General features: G+C 39.0%; 1 protein-coding gene and 1 pseudogene across 3 annotated transcripts in view; one reads left to right on the top strand and one right to left on the bottom strand.

Moving 5' to 3' along the window:
* The first annotated feature begins 1,109 nt into the window (after positions 1 to 1,109).
* Positions 1,110 to 10,241, top strand: LOC127410472 (retinol dehydrogenase 14-like; annotated as a pseudogene).
* Positions 10,242 to 10,541: 300 nt separating this feature from the next.
* The window catches only part of si:dkey-174m14.3 (uncharacterized protein LOC563117 homolog), a 28,171-nt gene continuing 20,652 nt past the window's right edge, over positions 10,542 to 18,060 (bottom strand). For 2 of the 3 annotated variants that reach the window (XM_051645363.1, XM_051645362.1), the window contains 3 exons: positions 16,930 to 17,037; positions 16,727 to 16,807; positions 10,543 to 13,039 (listed from right to left, as the gene is read on the bottom strand). In XM_051645363.1, coding sequence (XP_051501323.1) covers positions 11,654 to 13,039; positions 16,727 to 16,807; positions 16,930 to 17,037 — 1,575 coding nt within the window. In that variant the 3' untranslated portion in view covers positions 10,543 to 11,653. Of the gene's footprint in view, positions 13,040 to 16,726; positions 16,808 to 16,929; positions 17,038 to 18,060 lie in introns of all 3 variants that reach the window. The other variant, XM_051645361.1, reaches the window with a different exon arrangement.

Raw genomic sequence — 18,060 nt, 5'->3', positions numbered from 1 at the left:
AGCCATGAGCCAAACCAACCAGCTCCGTGTTGAATCACAACATCACTAACTTTGTTTTGAGGCAAAAAATTATTTGAAAATCGAACATAAAGACAAAGGCACAAAGCTGTGTTCTTACCGTCTTTACTGTGGGCATGGACTACAGTCCCATGAAGCATTGTGAACGATGTCACTGAATAAATGGGAATATATAAAACTATTGATATAAGGATGTTGATTATAAGTATAGATAAAATAGATTGTACGTTTATTGCAAAATATACCGATATGTACAAATATATAAGTAGTTTAAAGTCCCTGTGAAATCAAAATTAAAGTTTTGCTGCATTTAGTCTATATTTATTCCCATATGCTAGTGTACTTCCAAATGCTGACAAAATTTGTTTTCAGTAGATATAAGCATTTAAATTCAGCAGTCTCTCTCTTCGGGCTTGACAGATGGAGGCACAGTCATAGACACGAAGCACCTGAGACACTTTGTCCAATCAAATGAGAACACTCGAGAACACTCCCTCCCCCTAGTGTGTCTGGCTGTGTTCTAACTGGCGCTGATCATGCTTTTGCAAGGTATTTCAAAAGGAGCACCATTCAAGCTGTAGGGTCAATTCCAAACAGATTTTACGATAAGAATCGCTTAAAAAATGTGTTTTGACTTACCATTATCAAGCTCTCACAATGGAGGGTAATTGTCTTCGTATGGAATAGGGCATAGGACTGATGACTTTTAAATAAGACACGCTGACGCCGAAGCTGGACAAAAGGAAACTCGCTGGAGTTTATTTATATTTTTCTGCAGACTGAGGTTTCTTGGACATACCGCTCGAGTAAGTGTTCTTTATACTTTATGCTTTATGTTTAGTGTATTGTGATTCAAAACGTGGACAAATTAGGTTCTACTTGCTTGTTTCACATTCATCTGTATTTGCACAACGGCTCAAGCCTTGTCCTAATGTAAACAAAGTCCCCGCCCTACACTTTTTTCTCGTTCGATAAGCCGTTTCACTCAGAAATACGTCACAATACAGTAATAAAGTCAGTCGTAACTTCTGTTTCATGGCGACTTTAAGGGTGAAGAGACACCGACTCGATTACATCATTCACAGTGCGTAATGGGAGTGCGCGGTCGCTCCGAGGCACGTTTCCCAGGTTTCATTGGATGCGGTTCTCTGATTGGTGGATCTTTCTCTGCTGTACCATGGGTAATGTAATTGTTTACCATGAATTCCGCTATCAAACACGATTTTTAAACAATGAAGTTGAGATAACGCAGATGGATGGCTTCAACGGAAGCATATATCATCGATGAACAACCTCGTAGCTCACGGTAGGTCTGTTTTTAAAGGTTTATAAGTTGTTGTTTTTTTACAGTGGCGTACCCCTCCAAACATTCAACATCAATTCACGTACCCCCTCTCTAACGCATAGATAACATTCACACAAGATATTTTTAAAATATGTATATTTAACACAATTATCTTTGTAAAACAACTCCCTTTTATTAAACGTTATATTTGTACGTTTTGTACGTTATATTAATCATATACATATTGAATAAATGGCTTACCGATTGAGATGTGTATGCTAGATATGATATAACTGCATAACTTAAAAACTACCCCCTCATCGCGTCACAGTACGCAAGAATAACGTTCGGTTCTGTGCCTGGAACTGCGCATCATTGCAGGTACGGCAATGCCGGCCGACTTTGAGCATAGCGGGTAAGTATCTGTGCAATTGCGTATTCAGCTAGCTCATGGTGCTTTTTTATGTCACATTTGACACTGTTAGCAAGGTTGAGCTCATTTGCAGAAAAAACATCATGCAACAATGTAAAAACAGGTCTCTAGTGCGCAAGCAAATGTGAGTGAAAATTACTGCGTGTGAATGTGGAAAATTATTTGGCCGCACCGGATGTCTGACACCTCTCATCAAAGCTTATGAACTTATACCATCAGAATCAAAACTCTCTATGCATCTAACCTTAAATACAAATGACGTTTTAAACTGCGCAAAAAAACACACAAACTAAAACCGTGGACGACTGGCATGTGCGAGTCTGGTAAAACAGTGAAGCATCAATTTTAGTAGCGTGCTGGGCTGGCAAAAAAAGATGTGTGACACACGACGCATGAGTAGATGCATTTCTTTTTAACCGCAAAAGATATATGTTATTTCATTGCATATTTTCTGACCTTTATGACACAACAATTTTGGTGTTTCTACACTAGAGGGCACACAAAATTATTTTTGCAAGTGAGAAATACATGAACTGGGTTTGAATGTTATTATAGACAGTGATGAAATCAAAAGAACGGTAACTCTCTGAATTTTATTCGCGTACCCCCATTGTCACCTCACGTACCCCCAGGGGTATGCGTACCCCAGTTTGGGAAACACTGGTCTATGGGATAAATGAATGGGATTTTTACTTCCATAACCAGACTATTGTGCTTAGCCTTCAAATTTCAACAACAATAAAGCAGTGTGTTGTGGGTAATATAGTTCACAGTCCCCACACGAATGCTATCACTAGTATTTCTCCACAGTCTGCACTACAATGGTCATTTTAGCCACTGTCCTCGGCAGTGGGGTCATCTTCATTGCGCAAAGAATTTTCTTCAGGCGGAAGACGCTAAAATGATTGACCTATCCTGCCGGTACAATGCGTGGAAAGACTGTGATAGTGACCGGGGCGAACTGCGGCATCGGGAAGGCGACGGTGGCGGAGCTGCTGAAACTGCAGACCCATGTGATCATGGCGTGTCGGGACAAACAGAGGTCTGAGGAGGCGGCACAGGACATCAAGAATCAAGCTGGTCCGGATCAGGGCAAGATCGTCATCAAACACTTGGACCTCGCGTCGTTCTAGTCTGTGCACATTTTCTGTGAGGAAGTGATCAGGGTTTGTTTTCAAGTATCTCTTGTCCCTGAAACTGGCTTTTGCACAGTCATTAAGTATCTACTGTGTGCACCGAGGGGTATGGTTTAGTTAACGCAAAAATAGCACAAACGGTCAAGATGTATTGAGTAAATGGTTAAATTAGTCCATGTCAACCATAACAAGTAATGTTAATGTTTTGATGATTAAGGTCTGTATAGTGAGCACGCATACATCTAATTGAAACGAGCTTTCCAGTGTGCTGAAATGTGGTATTATTTTGTATTTTTCAATAACCGTAGTACTTCAGTTATTGTTATTAAAATAAATCTGTGGTAACTTTGTATTAGCCACCTCTATTATCCTCAAAGAATGAAAGATCATAAAAGACATTTATGAAATAAATATTCTTACAGTTTCTATAATACATATTACCAAGGGCATAGATTTGTCTTGAACATTGTGGGGGTTGCAGCATGAAGCACTTACATGTTTCCATTGATCATGATATAAATACTGGGGGGGTTGTACTTGCATATTTTGATTATTGTGGGGGTTACCTCCCCCCCATCCCACCTAGAATCTACGCCCCTGTATATTACCTATATTATTGTGATGGTTTTATAGTAACAATATTGTAGTAACCATGATATTTTTAGTATATGGTTAAATAGCCTTCTAGAGATTGTGTAAATAAAGTAGAGACAGTAGGGGAGACCGGGGCTACTTATCACAATTTGAACTACAGTAAATATATCTTGAGGCATGTTTATTTTTGGATGTCAATTAATGTATAGGCACAAACCTTAAATCTTGGCTACAAAATGTTTTTACATTTATATTATTATTGACTAGAAAAAACTAAAGAAAAACATTGATTTTCTTTCTTCTGCAGAACACAAACGAAGATTTTCAGAAGATTATCTCAGCTCTGTAGGTCCATACGATGCAAGTGAATGGTGATCAAACTTTGAAGCTTCACATAATCTGTATGACTCCAGGTTTAATCAATGTCTTCTGAAGCTCCTTTTCACTGTACATCTTGTCATTGCAGTCTCTACGCACGATCTTGCTTTTAAGATGGATTACGCTTCCTAGTGCTTGATGCACAGAGCGCTAGATGGTGCTAGGAAGTCTAATAGAGCTTGAAATCATGATCACCAAGGAAACTGCTGATGTCAATTATTGATGTGGTTTTATTGTGTTCACTTGTTTATCAAAAATCTATTACAACAATATGATGATGGAATTTGAGTTTGGTGGATATGATTCACAAAATTCTTATTTAAGAGGGTTTGAGGTAGGTGTTTGAATTAACCAACACACAAAACCACTGCTATAGAAAACACACATTTGTGTAATCAGACTTTTAAATCAAAACCTTATAGTTACTGAGATATAGCCCTTGTTACTGACAACTAGCCCCAGTCTCCCATATACTGTATGTAGATTTATTAACCCTCTGGAGTCGACGGAGGTGCTGCTGTGATCACTTGGATTTTTTTCTTATAACAACGGCATGTGCATTTAGGTTTTAGTCCTTGTAGATACAGTATGTCCCAGGTTGATCCCTGTAGTCCTTTGGCAGCCTTTTGGGGCAGCCCTTACGAAAATCGAGAGTTCATGTCAAATTTGCCGCAAACTTGCCGCAAATTAGCCACTGATTATTTTCACATGCAAATGAGTTTTGCAGCAAACTTGCGGCAATTTGTCAATTGTTGCCAAAGGTTTGCCGGAGGTTCACCACTACCGGCGAAGAGCTGCAAACTTCTGGCAAACATTTGTGGCGAATCAAAAGCTCATTTGCTTGTGAAAATAACGAGCGGCAAATTTGCTGCCAGTTTGCGGCTAGTTTAGATTTTTTTGAAAGGGAGCACTTTCAGTGTCCATGGTTCTTGCCTCTAAAACAGCCTGCCAGAGGACTTGAGGGTATTACAATCTCTCATTTTCTGTATTGTTTTCATTAAAGTCTTAACTTTACCTTCATAGCTTTTACCTAGGTTATGGGCGATATGCCCTTACAAAAATCAAGAGTTCTGGCAAACTTGCTGCAAATTTGCCACAAATTCGCCACTCATTAATTTCACATACAGATGAGCTCTGCGGCAAACTCTTCATTGTCGCCAAAGGTTTGCTGCAGGTGAAGAGCTGCAAACCTCTGGGAAACATTTGTGGTGAATCGCAAATTCATACATGTGAAAATAATAAGTGGAAAATTTGTGGCAATTTTGTCAGAACTCTTTATTTTTTGTAAGGGTGGCCAAAAATATTATCACAATATTTTTGTTTTCATTTGTTCTATATCGATATTTATCATTATATAAATTTTATACCATTAATGGGGGAGGAAATGCTGTCCACATGTTTGTTAGACCTCAAGAATGAATGTAGAAATAAGCTACCTTTAAAGTATACTCATTTTAGGAATTAATCCTACATAAGGTGTGTGTGACCTCTTTTTGATGAAATTTCAGCAGTTTCATTGTCTTTAGCAGACGTTTGACTCCACTGAAAGATTTTCTTGTGATGCTACACACTCCAGCTCAGTAGGTGGCAGAAATGCAACATTAGCTGGATTGCCAACCACTAATAAAGATCACAAGAAGAAGAAACACTTTCTTGCCTGTGACAGCACTATAGATCATGAAAAATTGTTCAACTAAATACAACCCCAATTCTGAAAAAGTTGGGACAGTATGAAAAATGCTAATAAAAACATAAAGGAGTGATTTGTAAATTATATTAACCCTTTGATATATTGAAAGCACAACAACTAAACATTATATGATGTTTTACCTTGTGAATTTCATTTTTTATTTTTGTTTATTTTTTTTATGTACAGTAATTTCAAATCAGATGATTGCAACACACTCCAAAAAAATTGGGACGGTCGAGTGTTTACTATTGTGAAACATCACCATTTCCTCTAATAACACTTATTAAGCATTTAGGCACTGAAGACACACGTTTGTTAAGTTTAAAAAGTGGAATCTTTCCTCATTCATCCATTATGCAGGTCTTCAGTTTCAATTGTGCGCTTCATAATGCACCACACATTCTCAATTGGAGATGGTCAGGACTGCAGACAGGCCAATCTAGCACCCACACTCTCTGCTTATTCGGCCAGTATGTGGTTTGAAGTTGTCCTGCTGAAAATTCTGAGATGTCACTGGAAAAGACGGTGCTGGATGTCAGTATATACTGCTCCAAAATTTGTACATATCTGTCTGCATTAATGGTGCCCTCACAGATGTGCGAGTTACCCATGCCATGGCACTGACACACCCCTGGCCCATACAGACACTAGCTTTTGGACCTGACACTAATAACAGCTTGGATGGTCCTTTTCCTCTTTGGCCCAGAGAACACGACGGCTGCGTTTTTCAAAAACTATTTGAAATGTGCACTCATTTGACCAAAAAACACGTTTCCACTGTTCTACTTTCCATCTAAGATGAGACCGAGCCCAGAGAAGTCGGCAGTGCTTCTGGACAGTGATGATATAGGGCTTCTGCTTGAACATTGTTCTCAAAGTGCTGGATTATTTGCTGAAGCATCTGTTGACAAATTGACAAGAATGATCCTTACTCTTGAAGGACTAGGCTGTTTTTGGAGGCTCCTTATATACTATGACATGATTGCCTCACCTGTTTATCATCTCCTGTTTCACATTGCCTTGTTGTCGTGTCAAATTGTTATTAGTCTTAAATTGCCCCTGTCTCAACTTTTTGGAGCGTGTTGAAATCATCTGATTTGAAATGACTGTACATTAAAAAAACAAAGAAATTCACAAGGTAAAACATCATATAATGTGTAGTTGTAGTGATTTCAATTTAGAAAAGTGTGAATATAGTTTACAAATTAATACTTTTAGTTTTTATTAGCATTTTTCGTACTGTCCCAACTTTTTTGGAATTGGGGTTGTAGTACATAAACTGAAATGTTGAATTGTGTTGATGTCGGAGTTGCTGTTGTTTCCAGTCGATAGCTGTATTGCATTGTCAGTGTTGTTTTGTTTGATACACAATGATATCATATTAGACAGAGAGCTAGCTAGCGGCTACCGAGCCTCATTGCCGGTTTCCATGTTAGCAGGGTTATGTTGCCACTTGCCAGCTAATACTTCATTAACCGGCTGATTTTATGACTGTTAGCTAGTTGTGTGTATAACTTTTCCGAACTGCTTGCATTTTTGGCAACACATCCCTAATCCAATCGTCTACATGTAGAACATTGGCTAAATATCTAAAATTACTAAAAAGTTTATCATCGATATTGAAAATGTATTTTTTTCTGTAAATATCGATATCGTTTTATCTCCCAGCCCTACTTTTAACACATATTTTTTGTGTGTTTTAAACTGTTCATTTTCCGTGTAACATTTATAGATAAATATAAATAAAGTGTGATTGGTGTGTAACAAATTAGCTTAAAAAGGGAATTATTTATAATTAATTATAACTGGTTATAATTAATAATAAATATTTAGATTGGATCTTAGAATTAACTGTAGCAGAATCGATATTACAATTATTTGATCTGTCTGTCCAATATAAATATGTAGCAAATTAGCTTAAAAAGGGAATTATTTATAATCAATTATAACTGGTTATAATTAATAATAAATATTTAGATTAGATCTTAGAATTAACTGTAGCAGAATCGATATTACAATTACTTGATCTGTCCGTCCACCGAGCAGACAATATAATTATTTATCAGTTCTAGGAAGATTACTTTCCTGGCCAAGGAACGATAGCCTTCCTACTTATACAGTGCTAGCAGTAGTTTAGCATGTAGCAAGGAGCAACATTCAGTGACATTGAATTGTGAGAGGAACACAGAGACAATCAATTGTGAATATAAGGGATTTAATAAATGAAACTATAACTAACATACAAACAAACTAAGCAAAACATACATATATAGAATGAAGGAAAGTAAGAAAAGGAGAGACAGAGAGCAAAGAAGGCAGTATTTCACGTCAGTTAACCACAACCTAAATGAGAATCATCAGAGGCACAATTCACCTTAAAAGGGGTTCAAACTTAAACGCGCATCTAATCAGTTAATTAGTAAATGGTTACTTGCATTGGTTTGTTGCTGAATAAGAGTCTTGATGCGGTAGACGAGGTTCTCGACGATTTCTTTAGGAGTGAGTTGAAGAAGTCCACAGGAAATCCACAAAGTTACTTGAAGGTAGACACTGCCAGAAGGTTAAACTCAAGAGAGAGTTTTGGAGTGTGTTGGTCTCAAGAAGAAGAGTTTTGAGCGATGATTAGTCTGCGTTCTGGAGTTTTGATAGTTCATTGCCGCACCCATTTTGTGGGTGGAGTGGCCAATCAGAGGCATGCATTTTGAGCGGGAGAAACATCCTTTGTCTCCGTTTATGGCCCATTCGCATTTTATTGCTGATCTGGACCGCTAGTGCAGCTTTTAATTCAAAACATAGTAAGAATTGTTCGATGCATTTCACGATCACATGGTGTACATTATTGTGTGAGAAATAAAGGGAAGATCATTTTGATACCAAGAAGGTAACCTCCAGACGATATTAAAGCAGAGATACACTCATACACTTGAATATAGGCATTTAACGTCTAACTAATACAAGTAAAGGGTTTTAACTAAGTTAATATAATAGGGGAATATACATACAACACATGCATATAGCAGATACATTTATAACTGCTTACTATGGCCTAAAATAGAGAAAATGTCTTTAGGTATGTGTGTGACGTGTATTGGAATTACTGGAGACAGACAACTGCTCTGGTGCCTGGCACGGGGGGTCACCCCCCCTTTCTGTGGAATGTGTTTGAAGCTTGATGGAGACACTTCAGAGGAGACCTGTTTTAGCATCCTTTTGATAGTGATAAAGACCATCTGCAATTTAGCACCCATATAAATGTAAACCCGGAGGCCAGGTCAGTAATTTATAAGCAAATGTCAAAAGGCTAAAAGGTTTTTTTTTAAACAAAGTGTAATTAACCATCACTGATCTTACACAGACGTTACAGGTGCATAAACAAAATGTACTAAACTCCTGATTTGTTATAAAACCAGTAGGAGCCAAGGATTGATGTTCTCATCAAAATTGCTGGTCTCTACAAGTGTCCCGACAGTAAGACAGAAGAGGACTTTGAAATGCAACTTGGAGTGAACCACCTGGGCCACTTCCTTCTTACCCACCTCCTGCTGGACCTGCTGAAGAAGTCTGCCCCCAGCCGGATCATCGTGGTCTCCTCCAAACTCTACAAGTATGGCAACACCAACTTCGAGGACTTGAACAGTGAACAGAACTATAAAAAAGCTTTCTACTACAGCCAGAGCAAGCTTGCTAACCTGCTTTTCACCCACGAGCTGGCCCACAGGCTGGATGGTACCGGGGTAACTGTCAATGCCCTCACTCTGGGTATCCTAAGGACCAGGCTGGGTCAGCAGGTCTATATATTCCCCTGCTGATTATGCCCCTTTTCTTACTGGCTTCTTGGTTGTTCTTCAAAAGCCCACTGGTGGGTGCTCAAACCCCACTGTACCTGACATGCTCGCCCGAGGTTGAGGGTGTGTCTGGAAAATGCTTTGCTAATTGTGAAGAAGCCAAATGGCTCTGGGACCCAAGTGAAAGCATGGTGGGCTTAGTGAGGGAAGGCACAGAACTGCCCTTCTCAGAGATCACATTTTTGAAACCTTGAACATCAGTGCAGTGGATTTTTTTTGCAAGTGCAGTAGCCAAACTCCTGAGGGACTTGCTGGATAAGAGACAGGAAATTAAAATGTCCATCTGTTCCCTGTATCTTTCTTGCAGTGTTTTCAGAGATGGCCTCAGGCTTGTGACTCTGTGAATAAGAGCCTGAAAGTATCAAGTCCAACATATCCCTTGAATACAAATGAAAGGAGCAATGTGCCCATGAAACATTTAGCTCAGAGCTATAGCGAACATGTGCCATGAACATCATGGCGCATTTCCCGATGCAGATTAATTGGTACTTTGTGACAGCATTATTACAATACATAAGGATTGTCGAATTATATTTTGTAATTAATTTGACATCTCTTTTCATCCATTAAGTCAAGCTTGAAGTAAACTGGTGACACTCAGAACATCGTCTTTTTATAACAGTGTAAGCGAGGCCAGTCCTGTAACTTATTTCAAGAGATGTTTGAAAATGTGTGTGACATCCCGGTGTCCAAACAGTTTAAAAAGAAAATGCGTAGGCAGCAAATGAGCAGATAGTGTGGTGTATCTCAAATAAATAAAAAACAAACCAGAGTAATGGCTGTGTAAATATCATTACCTCCTCCATGTACTACTGTGTATTAACTATTATTAGATTTCTCTCATTCACAGTGGTGCTGTAGGCAGGGAATATACTAGCTACTGTCCTTAATCACGTACTTTCGAGTATGAATGCAGTGCCTCTTTTACATGCTGTACGGACTATAAATTAAATGAATGCTGGAAAAGAGCTTATGTTTATTTGCCCTTTGTGGAGGACATGTTTAAAGGGGTTTTTCATTTTGGGGTGAACTAACCCTTTAAGGATTTCCATGCTATACAAAAATCACTTCATGCTGGAAACAAAACCCAAATTATAAATTCTCCCCTACACACCTTAGCAACAAGTTCTGCTCTCCAGCAGGAGCAGCAAAGGGGAAAAGGGAGTTAAAGAGACAGGCATGATGCAAATTTTGTGCTTTATTAGATAGAGAAAGCCAAACAGAAGAAACAGAGTCATGCATCATTGTGTCAACTGACACAGGATCCCAGCTGACTAAGAGAGAAGAGAGGGATTGAATCGTGAGGTAGAGAGGGCCTGAGGGAGGGACTTACAGCACTGAGGAACAAAAGAGAAAACACAGAAAAGAACAATCACCTCAGAAATCCATCGGCAAACAAAACAGGAGCTTAAAAAAAATGCCCAGTGCTTTCAAAATATTGTGTTCTCTTTTGAAGACAAAATAGATTTGAGTAATATCAAATAGATTTGAAGTATCGCTTTTGTTGCAACTTCATCTTAAAGGACTGATTCATGGTAATATGAATCCATGCAGAGTTTATTCTCAAGAAATAGTTTCAGAATATCTTGCTGTCATCTGCAGAATAATCTGTCAATGGATTGCAGTAAAAACTTAGATTGTACCTATGATTTAAATCATTTGAGGCATTTACATTTGATGCAGCTTGAATAATTGTGCTGATTGCCTTATTTAGAGCAATATAAATTATTTACAATTATATAGATTTGTCTGTCTCCCCATAGTCTTACATTTATTAAACAGTTATAGATATAGCATACCTAACAATAAATACAGCTATTCATAAATAATATCAGAAAAGATCCAATTTCTTGTCAAAATTAGCATTTCTTTGTACAGTACACAGCATGTGCTGTCCATTGACTTCACAAACCCTTATGAGCCCAGAAGACTTTTGGTAAAACAAATTCAACCTCTCTTACAGATCGTATTTAAGACATGTTTCCGAAAATCCATAAACCTAATGCACATAAATTACTTTCTCACAGACCACACAGAACCATTAATAAACAAATAGTGCTGAGTGTTGGAACTTCTCATCAGCTGTAGAAACATGAGCAATTCATGATAAATGTTTAGAAAACATTGTAACAGATACAGAAAAAAAGAGAAAAAATAGGAGCGCTTATGATTCCGAAAAATATTAAACAGAAAATCCCATCATGTTTTTGGCTCAAACTATAGTTTCACATTCAAAACCTACTAAAAAGAGAGGGTAACCATGAACCCCTGCTCTTAGTTTAGTAGTGTACCATAGAGCTGTGCCTTGGTGAGACTGTCCTTACGTGACAGTCCTAATGTGCCAAATTTTTGGTACGGTTGTTGCGGAGGAGGTGGTGGAGTGGTTCCCTGAGGGGACACGCTGTGCCTCTCGGGCTGATAATGCTGCAGGTCGGCAGCCATCTCAAGAGATCCATGGTCCAGCGACTCATTTGAGCTGTTGGGACTCACATCGACGTACTCTGTCGCCTGGCCTCCTGCTGCCACCACACCGTCTTTGGTGCTGTAGAGGCTGTGCTCGGATTCTTGGCTGTCCTCCTTGGAGTGGTACAAGTGGGGTTGGCTTTGCTGTTGCCGTATGCCTGGGCTGCACTCAGGGCTGGGGCTAGAGAAGGGGTCTAGAACGCCTGCATGATGGTGGTACACATCTGTACCCTCCTGGAAGCTACTGTAGAGAGGGCCGAGACGGATTTTGGCAGGCTGAACAGAGAAGTGTTGCTCAGAGAAACTGTAGGGTGACGCCCGGCCTGGACTCCGGTATGAGTGGGCACTCAGGTCCTCCACACTGAGTTGCCTCCATCGACCAATCAGCTCATCTTCCTCAGGAGCAAAAGCACTTCCTCTGCGACTGTCACCATAGGTAATGCTTGGTGAGGTGGAGGTTGGCAGGGGCTCATAGGGTTCGCTGTAACAGGAGGACATGGTTCTGCTATAAATAGGTGAGCTACCATTCTGATGGTGGCTGGACTCAGGCGGTTGAAATGCATGGGCCTTTGTAAAGGTGCTTGGACTCTCCCTCTCCCAGGAAGAGTCACTTTTGTGCTCGTATTCACCACCATCCCTCCAGTCCATGTAAAGGGCATGGTGACGTGGTGAAGATGCAGCACTGCTAGGAGGATCCTGACCCTTATCCTCTGACCCTCCCCCACTAAAGCTGGAGTAGGAGCTAGAGCCGCCTCCCAGAGACGTGGTAAACTTTCGAAAATGGTCCTGCGAGAAGCCAGGCTGCAGGGACATGGAGCCCTCTTCTGGGTTGCTATCTGTGGAGTTCTGGGGTTCATAAACCTTCCGCTGTCCATGGAGGTCCATGCTGGGTCGGCGCTCTCGCCTCCGTTCATCAGGGCAATAAAGTGCTGTGTCACTGCTGTACAAGTCTGACTTGTACGTAGCTCGCAGGCCAAGGCGCTCTGTGCTACCCACAAGGCTAGTGCCTACAAGGAAACCCTGCCGTTCCTGGGGTTGTGGGCTGGGTGATCGAGAGGCTTGAATGCTGCAGACCTCGTCTGGTTTTTCCAGGACTTTAGCAATGACTGAGGCAGGCACTGTGTCGGCATATGGGGAGTGGCAGAGTGAAGAACCCTCCATGTGCAAGCTTACACGCTCCTGAAACTCTGCAGGCAACTGAGAGATATTGATACACAGAGAGAAAACACTGCAAAGTTCAGAAAACAATTCATTAGCTGGACCCAATGCACAGTAAGAGTTGAAACACTCACACTCAAACAGATGGAAACTAAAGGAATTTTCCGGGTTCAATAGAAGTTCAGCTCCATCGACAGCATTAGTGGCATAATGTCAATTACTACAAAAATGTATTTCGACTTGTCACTATAACCCTAAAACAACCGCAAAAATAACGATAAAAACAACTTTACAACTCAAATACAAAAGTGCTTTTATAAAATTATAAGCATCACATTTATGCCTTTCAACCCTTTAAAAATTGGCCCTCATTCACTTTCATTATAAGTGCCTCACTGTAACCTTGATTTTTGCTTAAAAGAGAAGGAGGGACAAGTCAAAATATTTTTGGTGGTAATCAACTTTATGCCATAAATGCTGTCGATTGAGCTGAACTTCTATTGAACCGGAAAGTTCCTTTAAGCCAGGTTCATGCTGTATGGTTTTGGCCATGATTTTGCCATCTGAGACAATTTTTGTGGATCGTAAAAGATTTCTCTTGTCATAAGGCATTCAAGTCTTTGATATCTCAATGCTACATGTTCACCGATGGCCAATTAATTGCCTTTGTAATAAAGCTTATCCTCTGACGAAGGTCACAGTGTCAGAAATTTTGCATCGCAGTCTTGCAGTGTGACTGCTACTACGATGGCCAAATGACATTAAACACCCTGTAAGTGCTGTCATGAATGGGACCAAAGTTGTGGCCATGATGCATATCATACAGTCTAAAATAATGCTGCACAGTGTGCTATGGCTTTTTCCCCAAGACCTCACTGGGATCATCTCGTACTGTCTGAGAAGCAACAATTATAAATTATTGAATTATAAATTATAGTGTTCACCTGGCTTTTTCAGACTATAAGGTGAGGTCAATATCCTAAAGAGGCAGTAAGCAAAATACAAGAGAATGGTGAATTGAACTGAAGCTCCTAATGAATGCAAAAGTACATTAGCATAGCATACAGCCAAATACACTTTAGTCTTCAGATCAGTTAGTACTAATGTTCTACATAAAGAGATGGTTTTTAGTATTTAATTTAACAAAAGTTGGCCAGAGGGATAACCACAGATTTCATAGCCACTGACACTATACACAGAATACTGGGCATCAATCCAATATCACAACACTTTATTCCTCTCAGTTCTTTCACCATAGCAACAAGAAGAAAGTAAATTGCAGCTAATTAGCTAAAAGAACATGGCTAATTATAGAAGCATGAAAAGAGGAGCCAAGACAAAGCAAAAATTGTAGTCCTTCAAAACCAAAAGTTTGGTCTTGGTCCAACAAATTGTGTTTGATATCTAATTCTGTCCCAAGACTATCTATTGACCTCCGATTACATTCTGAAGGGTGAATTCACTAAGCAGCTGCACAACTTTTGCATGTGGTTTTTTTCACTAACTAACCACAATCTAGTTTAAGCAAGTGCAATCAGTGCTGAAATAGCACTGCATCTAGATTTTAAATTAAGTAATTAGCATCCCTTTCCATGCAAACATGCCTCCTTTCCATGTAAATTTGGCTAATTATAGGTTATATGCTCTCTTTTCACAAAACTCAGTGCTATTTGCCCAGCCCAGTAAACATCGGGCTATTACCGCCCGAGGAAAGCAGGCGGTAAACTGAATTTGATATTTTCCATTTATACGGCAGCAGTAATTCATCAAATAATGATGAAATGATGGAGAAGAGTGTTATAACCTGGCATACACGTGGTATAGTCAAGCGCACTTTTGGCATGTTAAAGAGATAATTCAGATGTCTTTATTACAGTTGTAGAGTTATGCTGTAAAGTCTGGGCAGAGTGTGCCAGATTGGGGTAGTCAGCTGCACCCTCTGCTATATACCTCTCAGAACTGGCATGCAAGATCGGAATTGGGCCTTGCAATTTGCGTTCAGCACAGATTTTGTGATCACGCTTGCGGAGTTGCCTGATCTGTATAATTCCTTTCATAAATTAACAATAGGCTGAAAGTGTGTGAAAACAACTCTTTAAACTATTTTACATTTACAGAAATGTCTCTATGGTTTGACAACTTTTGTCCAGTTATAAAAACGTACTTTTTTTTAATGAACTTCTAGTGCCAATTCTTTGACTTTCTTATAAAACTCTCTGCAAGGCTGAATTCCCTGAACACATTGTGTAACAGACTCATTGATGTTTCCATTCAGATATATCTGCCAGATATGAACAGGTTTTAGAGCAGTCAGTGTGCCAACCAAGTCTCTGCTCTAGACATCATGGGACTGGCACAAGGCTTAGAGCGGATGCATTGAATAAAGTGCCAGGCTCTAATGGCACACACACTATCATTTCTTTTATCATTCTTACCACTGTGGCCCTGCTAAAAAGGTCACTCCTTCTCAGTTGGGACAGAACCTCAATATTTCTTTAAACATGAGCTTGATTTGCTATGGTTGACCTAAATACTGGGAGATCCTGCTTCTTGATTTGCTACACTGATATCAGTCTTTCAAAAACTTTTCTCTAGCTAACAGAGTTAGTGGTAAAAATATATATTGCATTGAGGCAGATAGTGGGGTTTATTTAGATTAAATATCTTTTGGAAAATATCTTTTGAGTTCATCCATCAAGGCCAAAACAAATCAACTTCCTTACAGTACAATTACATGCATGTCTGAGCAAAAACTTTCTTTACACATTACAGTGAAATAGTGCTTAATATTACAACTACTTAATAATTGTATTAAAAAGTACTATTTAATACTACTATATTATTTCTGAGCGGGCAACTAAAAAAAACTATTGTCATGTGGTTCTACAGATAAAATGGCCCAGATAATGAGAACGTTCATTTTAATCAATGTAACGTTGGCATGACGCACATTTATGATGCAACTGCTGTTCTCTGTTAAAGGAATAGTTCACTCAAAAATGAAAATTCTCTCATTATTCACTTACCCTGATGCCATCCCAGATGTGTATGACTTTCTTTCTTCAGCAGATCAGAAATGAAGATTTTCAGAAGAAGATAGAGCTCTGTCAGTTCCTTATAATGGAAGTACATGGGTGCCAGCACTTTGACAGCCCAAAAGTCAAATTTAGGGAGCATAAAAGTAATCCATGCAACTCCAGTCGATTAATGAATGTTTTCTGAAGCGAACTGATAGGTTTATGTAAGAAACAAGTCGATAATTAAAATTTTTTTAACTTTAAATCGGCGCTTCCATCCATGCTCATTTGTTCTTCTGTTGTAAATAAGCGCCGCTACCGATTTCTCACGTGAACTCACCGACGCACTTATGTCATGCTTTGCATCAGCTGCTTACAGGGAGCACTTCTTAAAAGTTCATAATGTTTTAATCATCGATTTATTTTTTACTCAAATGCATCTGTTTACTTAAGAAGGCATTCATTGATCGACTGGAGTCGTTTTATGCTGCCTAAATATGACTTTTGGACCATCAAATTGCTGGCACCTGTGCACTTCCATTATAAGGACCTGACAGAGCTCTATCTTCTTCTAAAAATCTTAATTTGTGTTCTGCTGAAGAAAGACAGTCATACACATATGGGATGGCATCAGGGTGAGTGTATAATGAGAAATTTTCATTTTTGGGTGAATTATTTCTTTAAATCGCTTGAATGTATGCCAACTTACCTCAGATAACTGGGCTCTGTAGTGCGACTTATTACACTGCAAGAGCTGGGCAGCCAGGTTACAGTCCTTCCTGTATAAGTCCTATTAAAAATAGTGGTAGAAAAGTAACATTAGGTAATCAAAAGCAAATACACAGTCTTCCAATGGGTGGCCATTAAGCCTCAACATATGATAAGGAATCATATCATCATCATTTTGCTTACATTGTCCTCTCTCAGTTTCTCAATTGTCATCTTTGCCTCCATGAGGTGATTGTTGAGAACGATGATTTCTCTACTGAGAGCCCGTTTCTCATCTTCATGGTGCTGTGACTGGGTGAGAGGACCAATTTCATAAAATAAAATAAAAAATAGCATTTGCAATGTTACAGGCACATAATGCAATGCTCAACATGTAGCCCTTGAGGGATTTGTTTTGTCATTGATGTCATTATTGTGGCAATTGGGACAGCAATAATCACAAACATGCCTTCCTTGTTAAAAAAATCTTGGCAGTATGATGTGTATAGAGATCTGTCATTTTGTAGAGAGATTCTGCTGTAGTGTTTAATATATGGCATTATATTCATGGTGCGATCAAAAAATCCAACACAAAGCAGAAAATTATTGTCTACTTTACAAACTGTGTTAGTTTGGTTTAGTTTGGACTCAATGTGACACTCTGCTCGTTTTCTTTCTAAACCTAGTCTAATTGTAGGCTGTTTAAGGTTTTAAATTGTTCAACCAAAAAGGAAAATTCTGTAATCATTTACTCACCCTCATATTGTTTCTAACCCATATAATTTTCTTTCTTCTGCAGAACTCAGAAGACATTTTAAAGAATGTTGCAATTGCTGATTTCCCAAAAAGTGTCATATATAAGTAGTCCACGTGACTTGTGCATCAAGAAGTCTTGATCTTTTATCTTCCGCAGAAGAAAGTCATACGAGTTTGAGGAGGCGTAGGGGTGAGTAAATGATGAGAGAATTATCATATTTGGTGAACTATTCCTTTAATTTTATCTTTTGTTTGGCATCCAATTTTTCAAATTAAAAAAGGTAAGTTAAAAAAGTAAATAATCAGATGAGATAAAGTGCCTTTTATTCCAAAAATTAGGCATTACAAAATAATTATGTCATATATTAAACATTTATGAGTTGAATGTCCAGCAAAAATACATTTGTCGTTACACTCACTGAGCACTTTATTAGGAACACCTGTACACCTAATTATTCATGCTATTATCTAATCAGCCAATCATGTGGCAGCAGTGCAATGCATCAATCATTCAGATATGGGTCAGTAGTCTCAGCTAATGTTCACATCAACCATCAGAATGGGGAAAAAAATGTGATT

Source organism: Myxocyprinus asiaticus, chromosome 19, assembly GCF_019703515.2.
Source record: "Myxocyprinus asiaticus isolate MX2 ecotype Aquarium Trade chromosome 19, UBuf_Myxa_2, whole genome shotgun sequence".
NCBI lineage: Eukaryota > Metazoa > Chordata > Actinopteri > Cypriniformes > Catostomidae > Myxocyprinus > Myxocyprinus asiaticus.
This window is presented reverse-complemented; position numbering and strand designations above follow the sequence as displayed.